The 13,410-nt window shown below is 34.5% G+C and overlaps 1 protein-coding gene across 1 annotated transcript in view; it reads right to left on the bottom strand.

Moving 5' to 3' along the window:
- The window catches only part of FAM227B (family with sequence similarity 227 member B), a 208,202-nt gene that overhangs the window by 176,007 nt on the left and 18,785 nt on the right, over positions 1-13,410 (bottom strand). Inside the window, exons 6-7 of the mRNA XM_015558948.1 lie at positions 3,802-3,837; positions 3,031-3,135 (exon numbers count right to left, since the gene is read on the bottom strand). Of these exons, the coding sequence (XP_015414434.1) occupies positions 3,031-3,135; positions 3,802-3,837 (141 nt within the window). The remainder of the gene's footprint in view (positions 1-3,030; positions 3,136-3,801; positions 3,838-13,410) is intronic.

Raw genomic sequence — 13,410 nt, 5'->3', positions numbered from 1 at the left:
TGCTAAGTGAAATAAGCCAGTCAGAGAAAGATAAATATCACATAATCTCACTCATTTATAGAATATAATGAACAACATAAGCTGATAAACAAAAACAGATCCAGAAACATAGAAGCCTCGATCAGACCGTCAAACCTCAGAGGGTAAGTAGGGGAAGGTGGGGGTAAGTGGAGAGATCAACCAAAGGACTTATATGCAAGCATATAGGCCTATCCAATGGACACAGACAACAGGGGGTTGAGGGCATGAGTGGGGGGCTGGGAGGTAATGTGGGGATAAGGACACATGTGTAATAACTTAATCGATGAAGAAATTAAAAATAAAATATATTAATTAAATATTTTACAATCTTTTTTGGTACTAGGCCTTTGAAATATACTGTATAATTTATACTTATAGCACATCTCAATTTGAACATCAAATTTTCATCATACATACTAGATCAATATCTAGACTTCATAAAATATATGGTTATAATTTTGTGTCAAACATAATCAAAAATTTTTTGATAACTGAATCAAGTATTAGTTTTTGAATTTATATATAAATTAATTAAAATATAATTTAAAAATTCATCAGTAATATTAGCAACATTTCAATAATCACATTTGGCTAGGACAGTGTTCAGCAAACTCATTAGTCAACAGAGCCAAATATCAACAGTACTTCTTCAAAATAGACTCGCCCAGGCTGAAAACCGACTTCTGCGCATGGGCCATGAAGTTTCAATCACACTGTATGTGCACACAAGCGTGGTATTTTGTGGAAGAGCTCACTCAAGGGGCCAAAGAGCCGCATGTGGCTCAAGAGCCACAGTTTAACAACCACGTGGCTAGGACATATGGAAATTATAGTGTAGGATAGATCAAGAATAGCGAAAATTCAAGATATGCTACCAGTTCTCTTTTACAATGAAGACAGATGTCACCAATCATGGACTTCTATCCCAATCAACCCATTATAACTCTACACCTTACCTAAACATAGAGCTTTCTTTAAGCAATGGATCTAAATTGTCACATAAAGTTAAGTCTATTTACCATGACTATTACAGATTATAAATCTTGGTTTAAAGAGGTATATTCAATAGATCATTTTATCTTACTCAACTAAAAGTTTTTAAATGCCAGATTCAGCAGAGTTTAAGATTTCTTTTAATGAAATACATAGATATAAATTCTTGTTCCTCAGGTACAAGTCTATAGCAACAACAACAACAAAACACATCGTGCAAACTTTTATGCGGGGATTATTATTTATCACAAATTCTGTGGGGGCACTTCTCTTTCACTTACATTGGTAATAGCATCATCTTAGATTTGGTACTTCTTAATTACAAAGAACATATGTAAAGTACATAAAGAAAAAGTAGAAAATTGAAATATGGGGGAAAGATGAATATTTTTGCTTAAATTATTTGCATAGTTCAAGCAAAGATGCTTTTTACTGTAAGTTAATTGTATGATTGATCTTAGTCTTAATTTTGGTTATGTTCATTATCGCTAACTTCCTTTTTTCCAGGAAAATTCCAAATTCTTTAAAATATATCAATAGTCAAAAACCACTCAAAATTGAAAATTGGAAAAAGAAAACAAGCCCAAACCCAGCTTAAAAACTAAATGGTTCTCGCCTTCTCAACACCACCCCCCTTCTACATTTGTGATTCTTTTTTGATTCCAGTCCCAGTAAATAATATATTTTAAAACCTACAGATTATCTGACTTGGAACTTTTTCTCCTAAATTGACTCAGGTTGGAAAAAATTACTTCTATGTTCTCTTGAATTTCTATCTGTGTATGTAAGTATGCTTGTGACTCAGCTTTTTCCTTTTAACTATATTACCAGTATAGGCCCTTTATTCACAATTCAATTCAATAAAATTTTTACTGAGCATCATCTCTAGCCAAGGTTCTGTTCAGTGTGATACAGGGGCTAATATATACTATTGTTCATCAAGAAATTTAATCTGTGCCTGTATGTACAGGAATGTGTTTGGATGAGATAAGGGGAATTCAGTTATTTCAGTGAATTCCCACTGAAATAAAGGGCATAAAACAGTAGCTCTTTAACCTTCTGTTTCTGAGTTTCAAATCCATAAGTTCAATCTTCGTAAGTTATTATATGCATTTCTTTTTTTGTTTTCTTTTTAATTAAATGTATTGGGTTAACATTGGTTAATAAGCTTATATAGGTTTCAAGTGTAGATTTCTATGATACATGATCTGTATATTGTATTGTGTGCCCATCACCCAAAGTAAAATAATTTTCCGCCACCATATATTTGGCTGCCTTTACCCCTTCCAATCCTCCAAACTCCCTTCCCTCTGGTAACCACCATTTTGTTGTCTGTATCTATGAGTTTCAGTTTTATATCCCATATATGAGTGAAATCATTTGGTGCTTCAGCTTTTTCTGCCTGACTTATTTCACTTGGCATAATATACTCAAGGTCCATCCATATTATTGCATTTGGCAGTATTTCATCTTTTCTTATGGCTAAGTAGTATTCCATAGTATCTATGTACCACATCTTCTTTATCCAATCATCTATTGAAAGACACTGGTTGTTTCTATGTCTTGGCCACTGTGAACAGTGCTACAATGAACGTAGGGGTGCATATATAATGTTTTCAAGATTTTTGGGTAGATTCCCAGAAGAGGGATTGCTGGGTCATATGGTAACTCGAGTAAATTTTTTGAGGAACTACCTTACTGTTTTCCATAGTGGCTGAATCAGTCTACAGTCCCACCAGCAGTGAATGAGGGTTCTCCTTTCTCCACAACCTCTCCTGCACATGCTAAGCCAATGCACACTAGCAACCTCGGGCCCCTGAGGCAGGAACACAGAGTCTAATACATTCTCTTCAGGTGATCAGGATGTAAATCATCACTAGTCTTTCCTGTCAGACTTAATACTCAAAGGATTAAACTTTGCTTAAACATCTAATTTGTCAGATATTTAAATAAAGGTCTGATTCATTAAATAATAATCTCCAGACATCATACAAAAATAAAATAATATTTACATACATCAAAGTTATGAGCTTTTAAAACAAAGAGATAAATTCGTTCAGCATCCAAGTGTCTGGGTAGTTGAGAAAGCTCATTTGTTTTGAATCCTGCAAAATTGCAACCCTAGAAAGAGGAAATGTCACACAACAGTAATTACTTCACTCTTTTCAATTGGTAGTCTTAGTAGGAGACAAATACTTAATTGTCAATTATTTTACTTTTTATGAAAATTGAAGAATACTTATTCCACCTAAGCAAAATCTTCATACTATCTGTTTCTCTGAAATTAATACCCTGATATATTCACATGCCAAATCCAAAAGCAAAAGGAAATAATATTGCATAACTAAATTGATTAAGAATTGATCAAATGATCAAGAATTTTAACTACACATAAGAAAGTGGACTAAGCAGGAAAAGAAAGCTTTTGCCTGGCCGGTGTGGCTCAGTGGTTGATCACAGACCTATGCACCAGGAGGTTACCGTTCGATTTCCTTCAATTTCTGGTTAGGGCGCATACTGAGGCTCAATCCCCAGTATGGGGTGCACAGGAGGCAGCCAATCAATGATTCTCCCTCATCATTGATGTTTCTATCTCTCTCTCCCTCTCCCTTCCTCTCTGAAGTCAATAAAAATATATTTTCAATTTTTTTAAAGAAAAATTCTATATCTGTTCCCAACTCTCTCCTACTATCCCTATCTCTATAGTCAAATCTGTTATTACAAACATTATTTTGCCTCCACATAATTCATTGATACATAATATAAAAAAACAGAAATTTTAAATACCTCTATATTCTTCGCTGTTTCCATTTCATCAGAAAGCTGGAAAACATTTAAAATAAAATCTTTAAAATCCTAAATAAAAGAATTTTTATATTTGATAAACTTGCTCAGTTAATGCATGTGTGTGTATCTCCTACTGAAGCTTAGAATGCTGTGGCTGTGTTAGATGCTAAGAATACAAAATGGCCCTTATCCTCAGAGCTAGTCAGAGTTCAAGAGTGGAATAAGGTACATATATATACATATATATAAACAGAACACAAAGAGAAAAGGGCTATATCAGAAATGCAAACAAACTACTTACTGCAGTTTGGATTCATTGCAAACAGACTCTGAGGTGGAGTTAGTGTTCAGAATGTTTATTGGGAGGGCCTTGGGTTCATTATCTATGGAAGGTAAGGGAGAGGCAAGGTTGGAAAGATGGAGAAGTCAGCTATGATGCAAGTCTAACAGCCTCCAATAATCCTAAGAAGGGCTCGAAAGCTGAAAGGACCCATCATAGTTGTCCTACTTTGGGTTGAAATAGCCACTTCTTTCTGCATCCAACTTGATCAGCCATTGGATGTGGGTGGTTCTGGAAAGAGCTTGTCCTCGTGAGTTCAGTATAGGTGAGGCAATCCCTAAAGGGGCTGTCAGTGCCCTAACAGCGCTCCTAGCAGCTAGAGCAACAGGTCCTCCCTTGAAGGAGCATCTATGTGGCTTATCTCCACGTTTACCACATTACTTAACAGAGATTAAGTAGCCTTTTATATACATTATTTTTTGATCATCTAGACATGTTGATAGATTGTTTACTAATTTCTATATCCTTACTTCCTCCAGGAATACCTAATCTTACATGCAAATTTTACACATACACACACTATAGAATACATATTATTGTAGAGGAGATGACATAGAAAACACACTTGAAAGGATAATAACAAATTGCTACCAGAAGATTGCTAAGAGAATTACATTATTGGCATTTTAAAAAGTGTGCAAAGAAATAAAAAAGAATGACTAGGGAAAGTAAAATCAATTATGGTAAAAAAAAAAAAAAAGGCTATAGCCCTCGCCAGTCTGGCTCAGTGGATACAGAGTTGGCCTGTGGAATGAGGTGTACTGGGTTCCATTCTGATTAAGGGCACATCCCTGGGTTGTGGGCTAAATCCCCAGTAGGGGACATGCAGGAGGCAGCGAATCAATGACTCTCTCTCTCATCATTGATGTTTCTATCGCTCTCTCTGAAATAAATAAAAATATATTTAAAAACAAATAATGAATGCTGTATGCTTGAGAGCTTCAGATACATCTGGTCAATAAAGATAGGGGTCAAATTTAGAAAGATGTTAATGTTAATCTCAAAGACCTGGTTTTATTCTGCAGGGAGCAAAGAAACACCGGACATTTTTAAAGAGCAGAGTAATAACAAAACAAGGTGTTGATCATATAGTCTGGGAAAGATACCACAAAAATATAAATAACACATGCTAACATCCTGATTAAAAACCACGATATAACATATTTAACAAATAATTATTAAAACTTTTGTTAGTATACTTCATCTTAAGATCATTTCAATAGATTCTGAAAGCCATCTTTTATCAAGTCAGAAATTTAAAAAAGTTAAAAAACACAGAAATTATAATGAATACCCTAATTACCAGTATTCCTATGCCCCCACAATCTAGAAAGGATTACCACTGATATTTTAGTATTGCTTAAAACTATTTTAAAGAGAATATACAAAGTTTATATATAAATATACATAATAAAAGTTTGGATTTGCTTTCACAATGATTTCTAGTTATATTCATGTGTTCCTCTTTCTTGAGATAGTCATTATTATTTGTCTTGTTTGTATCCCTTCCATTTCATTAAAATACTTTTACACACATATGTATAAATGTGTGTATGTACAAAATATAGACATTTTTGTGTATTTTTAAAATTTAGAGAAATGATATCAACTGTACATATCCTTTTGGTATATTGCTTTTTTTCCATTCAGTATTATGTTTTGACATTCTACCAAAGTTATTTATGGAACCTGTTGGCTTCTAAACAGCATTTGTTTTTATGATTTCTGGAAGTGCCAAGTAATATTAACACAGTTCTCCTTAAGTTTTATTTTCAAATGAAATATGTAACTGCATTGTATTCATAGCTATGATGTCAAAATACATAGGCATTTGTTATATTAGAAAATTAAAATTTAACTTCACTGTCTTGGAAAACAGTGAGTGCGTTTTTTGTTGTTTTTTTTCCACACAGAACTTCTACCAACCTAACTATTACCCTCTGCAACATATAAATAATAAAAGATCAATAAAAGTTCACAGGCAACTTTTACTAAACATACAAGGAACAAGTGATATCCCAATATCCCACAAGCTAGTTATAGAATGGAAAGAAAGAGAAAGCTAACTAACTCATTTTCTGAGGTTAGTATAATTTTGATAACAAAGCCAAAGGAGATAATCATATCTTATGAAACACAGATTAAATAGTATATCCTAAGATTATAAAAATGGTTCAACTTCTAAAAAGCTATTAATATAAAATGCCATATTCACAGATTAAAGCTGAAAGTAGCTTTGCTATTCACCACAGTGAATTATTTTCCTCTCTGCTTCAAAACATGGAGATTTTTTTCAAGTTTTTGAGCAAAGGGATACCTATCTATATCTAATCTACAGGCATACCTTGGAGATATTATGGGCTCAACTCCAGACAACCACATTAAAACAAATATCACAATAAAGTGAGTCACACAAATTTTTTGGTTTCCTAGTGTATGTAAAAGTTATGTTTACACTATACTGTAGTCTATTAAGTATACAATAGGAGTATGTCTAAAAAAATGTACATATCTTAAGTACTTTATTGCTAAAAATTGCTAACCATCATCGAAGCCTTCAGGGAGTTATAATCTTTGCTGATGGGACGTTCTCATCTCAATGTTGATGACTGCTGACTGATCAGGGTGGCTGTTGCTGAAAGTGGGTGTGGCTGTAGCAATTTCTCAAAATGAGACAACAATGAGGTTTGCAGCATGGACTGACTCTTCCTTTCACAAGCACTGTCTTTGTAGCATGCGATGCTGTTTGATAGCATTTTGCCCACAGTAGAGTAGGAGTCAATCCTCTCAAACCCTGCTGCCGCTTCATCGACTACATTTCTGTACTACTCTAAATCTTTGGTTGTCATTTCAACAATCTTCACAGCATCTCTACCAGCAACAGATTCCATTTCAAAAAACAACTCTCTTTGCTCATCCATAAAAATCAGTTCCTCATTCATTAAAGTGTTGTCATGAGATTGTTGCAATTCAGTCAAATCTTCAGGCTCCACTACTACTTTTAGTTCTCTTGTTATTTCTACATTGGCAATTACTCCTTCCACTGAAGTTTTGAACCCCTCAGCGTCACCCAGGAGTGTTGGAATCAACTTCTCCCAAATTCCTGTTAATGTTCATATTTTGACCTCTTCCCATAAATTAAGAATGTTCTTAATGGCATGTAGGCCTGTGAGTCCTTTCCAGAAGGTCTTCAATTTACTTTGCCGAGATCCATCAGAGAAATAACTACTTATGGCAGATATAACTATGCAAAATGCATGTCTTAAGACTTGAGAGTCAAAATTACTCTTTGATCCATGGGCTGCAGAAGGGGATGTTATGTTAGGAGGCATGAAAACAACATTAATCTTGTACATCTCTCTCAGAGCTATTGAGTGACCGTGTGCATTGTTAGTGAGTAGTAACATTTTGCAAGGAATCTTTTTCTGAGCAGTAGGTCTCTTTCTGAGCAGTAAGTCTCAACAGTGGTCTTAAAGTATTCAGTAAGCCATGTTTTAGATAGATGTCATCCAGGCTTTGTTATTCCACTTACAGAACACAGGCAGAGTAGATTTAGCATAATTCTTAAGGGCCCCAGGATTTTCAGAATGGTGACTGAGTATTGGCTTCAACTTGAAGTCACCAGCTGCATTAGTCCCTAGTAAGAAGTTAGCCTGTCTTAGCTAGACCTCCTAGATATCTTGCTGCAGCTTCTACACCTGCACTTGCTGCTTTACTGTGCACTTTTATCTTATGGAGATAGCCTGTTTCCTTAAAACTCATAAACCAACCTCTGCTAGCTTCAAATTTTTCTTCTGCATCTTCCTCACCTCTCTCAGGCTTCCTAGAACTGATGCGAGTTAGAGCCTTGCTCTGGATTAGGTTTTGGCTTAAGGAAATGTTGTGGCTGGTTTGATCTTCTATACAGACCACTAAACCTTTCTGCAGATTAGCATAAGGCTGTTTTGCTTTCTTATCACTTGTGTGCTCACTGGAATAGTATTTTTAACTTTCCTCAAGAGGTTTCCTTTGTATTCACAGCTTGGCTCACTGTTTGGTGCAAGAGGCCTAGCTTCCAGCCTATCTCAGCTTTCGACATGCCTTCTTCATTAAGCTTAATTATTTCTGATTTTGGATTTAAAGTGGAAGACATGCAACTTTTTCTCTCACTTGAACACGTAGATGCTCTTGTGGGGTTATGAACTGGCCTAATTTCAATATTGTTGTGTCTTAGGAAATAGGAAGGCCTTGGAGAGGGAGAGAGGAATGGCCTGTCAGTGGAGCAGTCAGAAAATACACATTTATCAATTAATTTTGTTTTCACATGGGCACGGTTCGTGAAGCCCCAAAGTGTATTACAATAGTAACAGAGATCATTAGTCACAGATCACTATAAAAATATGAGAGTAGGAGTCTGAAATATTGCAACAGTTAGAAAATGTGACACAGACTCCTGATGTGAGCAAATAATGTTGGAAAATGGCACTGATAGACTTGCTTCATGCAGGGTTACCACAGACCTTCAATTTGTGAAAAACACAACATAGAGTGAGGCAAAAGTAGGTTTAGAATTTTTCATATGAAAAATAATACAATAATTAATAAATAATAACAAGGATAAATTCGTGTACTCACAACTGTAAACCTACTTTTGCCCCGCTTTGTATGTATAAAGCTCAATAGAACAAAGTGCAGTAAAACAAGGTGTGCCTGTATATCTAACATACATCTACATCCACAGCTATCTATCTTTAATAAACTAAAAATAAAAATAAATTTCATTAATCTGAAAAAGATAGCTATATAAACCTTTAAAAATTATACTTAATAACAAAGTACTACTAGAATTCTGAGTCAGAGACAAAGTCAAAAACAATGTTGAATAATGTCCATATACCAATATAATTTTCTGTATGCTAGCAATAATTCACCTTGATAATATAATAAAAAAACAATCTCATCAACATTATTAATAAATTAAGATATCCAGGAGTAAATTTAACAGAGAGTGTGTAGAATTTATATGAAGAAAATCACACAGATTTACTGGTGAAGCTAAAATAAGGTACTTATGTTTTATTCCCTTACACAAAAATAAACACTTAATAGATTAAAAGATTAAAGACACAAATATGTAAGAATAATATAAAAGAACAAAGGTAAATATTATGTTGACTGTGTGATGAAGAAAGCCTTCTTAAATATTATGGCACTGAAGGCAGAAAATTTCAATAGAAAATTATAGATTCATAAAAATATAGTTCTATGTAGTAAAAAATACTTTTCAATTAAAAGGCAATGAAGTGGTATAAATATATATAACATGTATTACTGAGAAGGATTAATATTTTTAAAGCATAAAGAGCTCTTAGAAATAAAAAAGGACAGCTAAAATGGCAAAAGTTCATAAATAGGCAACTCACATTAGAAACAAAAAGATGAATAAAAACTTTTAAAAATCAACATTGTTAGTAAAATGTATGAAATTGATAACATTATATCTATCAACTCTGCAAACACTTAAATATATAATATAAAATGTTGGCAAGAAAATGGGTGAGATTGATCACAAATTTTATTGTTACAAATATTAATTGGTACTACTTTTCTAGAGAACAATTTGTCAACATGTGTCACAAAACTTAGATTTCTTCTTCCATATGTCTCCACTTCTAGAAATTTATCTTTTTTTAAAATATATATTTTATTGATGTTTTACAGAGAGTAAGGGAGAGGGATAGAGCTACAAACATCGATGAGAGAGAAACATCGCTTAGCTGCCTCTCGCATCTGTCTATGAGTTTGTTTTTTGCTTAATCCCTTCACCTTTTTTTCCGTAGCACACCCCCCCCTACTCTCAACAGCTGTCAGTCTGTTTTCTACATCTACAGTCCTCAGGCCGACGCTCTATCCACTGAGCAAAACTGTCAGGGCATCTAGAAATTTATCTTAATACTCATGGGCAAGCACAGTCTTTAGCTCTAAATATAGTCACGGCAGCTTTGTAAATAATAATGAATAAAGCACAGTAAACCTGAGAATCCAGAAAAAGGGCAATTACATTCATTTATTTTTTTAAATACTGTAGAAAAATATTTATTAATAAAAATTCCATAATACATTTACTTCATTATAAATATATGTTAATCAAATTTTTCTAAAATTTTAAATTAAAGAGAAATCAAAGTGACAATTAAATAGTGAGGTATATGTAATTTATCTATAAATAATAAAATTAGAATTCTTATCTTTTTAGTGCTTATCTATTTCTTTTAACTTTAAAAAATGACTACCTTAGTAATAATCAGGAGAAAAAAATAAAAGTAATTTTGAAATTTAAAAATTAACATTTACTAAGGTGGAGAGACTATTGGTGGCGCTTTAAGTCTTTATAGCTTTAACATTATATAATTTTAAATGTATTTTTGAAAAGGACTAAATTTCTAATAGTAATTAAAAGCCAGTTATGATTCTACTCAAAATCTCAAAGAGATTTTTTTAAATGACAAAGCAATTCTGAAGGTAATACAAATTCTTAACTTTTTTTTAATTGAATTTATTGGGGTAACATCTCTTAACAAAATATAGGTGTACAAGTCTATAATGCATCATCTGTCTACTGTATTATGTGTTCACCACCCAGTCAAGTCTCCTTATGTCACCATTTATTGCCCTTTTACCCTCTTCTATCGCTTCCACCTTCCTTTTTCCCTGGTAATCACCATACTGTTATCTGTGTCTATGAGTTTGTTTTTTGCTTAATCCCTTCACCTTTTTTTCCGTAGTACACCCCCCCTACTCTCAACAGCTGTCAGTCTGTTTTCTACATCTACTGAGTCTGTTTCTATTTTGTTTATTTTGTTCATCAGATTCAACATATAAGTAAAGTCATATGGTATTTGTTTTCCTTTGACTGCTTATTTCACTTAACATAATATTCTCCAGCTCATTGCATGCTGTTGCAAAAGGTAAGATTTCCTTCTTTTTTACAGTTGAGTAGTATTCCATTGTGCAAATGTATCACTGATTTTTTTGTATCTCCTCATCTACTGATGGGCACTTGGGCTGCTCCCAAATCTTGGATATCTATATAATAAAAGCCTAAGCGACCGTTAAGGTGGAATGACCAGTGTTTCTATTTTGTTTATTTTGTTCATCAGATTCAACATATAAGTAAAGTCATATGGTATTTGTTTTCCTTTGACTGCTTATTTCACTTAACATAATATTCTCCAGCTCATTGCATGCTGTTGCAAAAGGTAAGATTTCCTTCTTTTTTACAGTTGAGTAGTATTCCATTGTGCAAATGTATCACTGATTTTTTTGTATCTCCTCATCTACTGATGGGCACTTGGGCTGCTCCCAAATCTTGGATATCTATATAATAAAAGCCTAAGCGACCGTTAAGGTGGAATGACCAGACAGAACAACCGGTCACTATGATGTGCACTGACCACCAGGAGCCAAACACTCAATGCAGGAGCTCCCTGTTAATCTGTGTGCTCCCACAGAAGCTGGACTCATGGCTGGCGAGCTCAGCAGCGGTGGTGGGACCCTCTCCTGCCTCCACAGCAGTGCTAAGGAACAGTGAGCAGGCGAGTGGTAAGGGGCAAAGGGTGCTGGACTGTGAGAGGGTGCAGCCCGGGCTGAGGAACCCCTCCCCCCAGTGCATGAATTTTGTACACTGGGCCTCTAGTTGTAAATAATGCTGCAATGAACATACCAGGGGTGCATCTATTCTTTCGAATCAGTGTTTGGGGTTTCTTGGGATATATTACTGGAAGTGGAATCACTGGGTTATTTTTAAGTTTTCCACAGTGGCAGCACCAGTCTCCATTCCCACCAACAATGCACGAGGGTTCCCTTTTCTCTCCATCCTTGCCAACACTTGTCTGTGGATTTATTGATGATAGCCATTCTGACAGATGTGAGGTGGTATCTCACTGTGGTTTTAATTTGCATTCTCTGATGATTAGTGATGTTGAGCATCTTTTCATATGTCTGTTGACTATTTATACATCCTCTTTGGAGAAATATCTATTAAGGTCCTTTGCCAATTTTTTAATTGGATTGATTTTTTGGGGGGGCGGGTGTTGAGTTTTATAAGTTCTTTATAAATCTTGAATATTAATCCCTAACAGATATATTAATGAATAAGTTCTCCCATTTTGATGGATTATCATTTCATTTTGTTGGTTTCATTTGCTGTGCAAAAACATTTTAGTTTTATGTTGTCTCATTTGTTTCTTTTTAATTTTGTTTCCCTTGCCTGAGAAGACATATCAGAAAAGATATTGCTATGAGAAATGCCCGAGATTTTACTGCTTATGTTTCCTTCTAGAATTTTTATGGTTTCAAGTCTAACATTTAAGTCTTTAATCCATTCTGTTAATCAGTATGCTCCAACAGAAGCTGGACTCATGGCTGGCGAGCTCAGCAGTGGTGGTGGGATCCTCTCCTGCCTCCACAGTAGTGCTAAGGAGCAGTGAGCAGGAGAGGGGTAAGGGGCAAAGGGTCCTGGGTTTCTTGGGATATATTACTGGAAGTGGAATCACTGGTGCTGCCACTGTGGAAAACTTGTGTATGGTGTAAGAAGGGGTCTAGTTTCATTTTTCTGCAGGTATCTAATTTTCCCAACACCATTTATTGAATAAACTATCTTTACCCCACTGTATGTTCTTGCCTCCACTGCTGAATATTAATTGACTATAAAGGTATGGGTTTATTTCTGGGCTCTCTATTCTGTTCCATTGCTCTATATCTCTATTTTTATGTCAGTGCCATGCTGTTTTGATTACTATAGTCTTGTAGTATAGTTTAATATCAGGTATCATGAGTCCTCCAACTTTGTTCTTCTTTCTCAGGATTGCTGTGCTACTCAGGGTCTTTTGTGATTCCATATAAATTATTGGATTATTTCTTCTAGTTATATGAAATATGCCATTGGTATCTTGACAGGAATGGTATTGAATCTATAGGTTAATATGAGTATTTTAATTTGGTTAATTCTTCCTACCCATGAACATGGTATATGCTTCCACTTATTTGTATCTTCAGTTTGTTTCTTTATTGTCTTATAATTTACAGGCCTTTTACATTCCTGGTTAAGTTTACTCTAAGGCATTTAATTTTTTGGATGAAACTGGAAATGAAATTGTTTTCTTAGTTTCCATTTCTGATACTTCATTGTTGATGTGTAAAAATGCAACTGATTTCTGGATATTTATTTTGTATCTTGCTACTTTACTGAATTCACTGATCAGTCCTCATAGTTTCTTTGTGAAATCTTT

The sequence above is a fragment of the Myotis davidii genome, unplaced genomic scaffold, assembly GCF_000327345.1.
Source record: "Myotis davidii unplaced genomic scaffold, ASM32734v1 scaffold132, whole genome shotgun sequence".
Classification (NCBI taxonomy): Eukaryota; Metazoa; Chordata; class Mammalia; order Chiroptera; family Vespertilionidae; genus Myotis; species Myotis davidii.
This window is presented reverse-complemented; position numbering and strand designations above follow the sequence as displayed.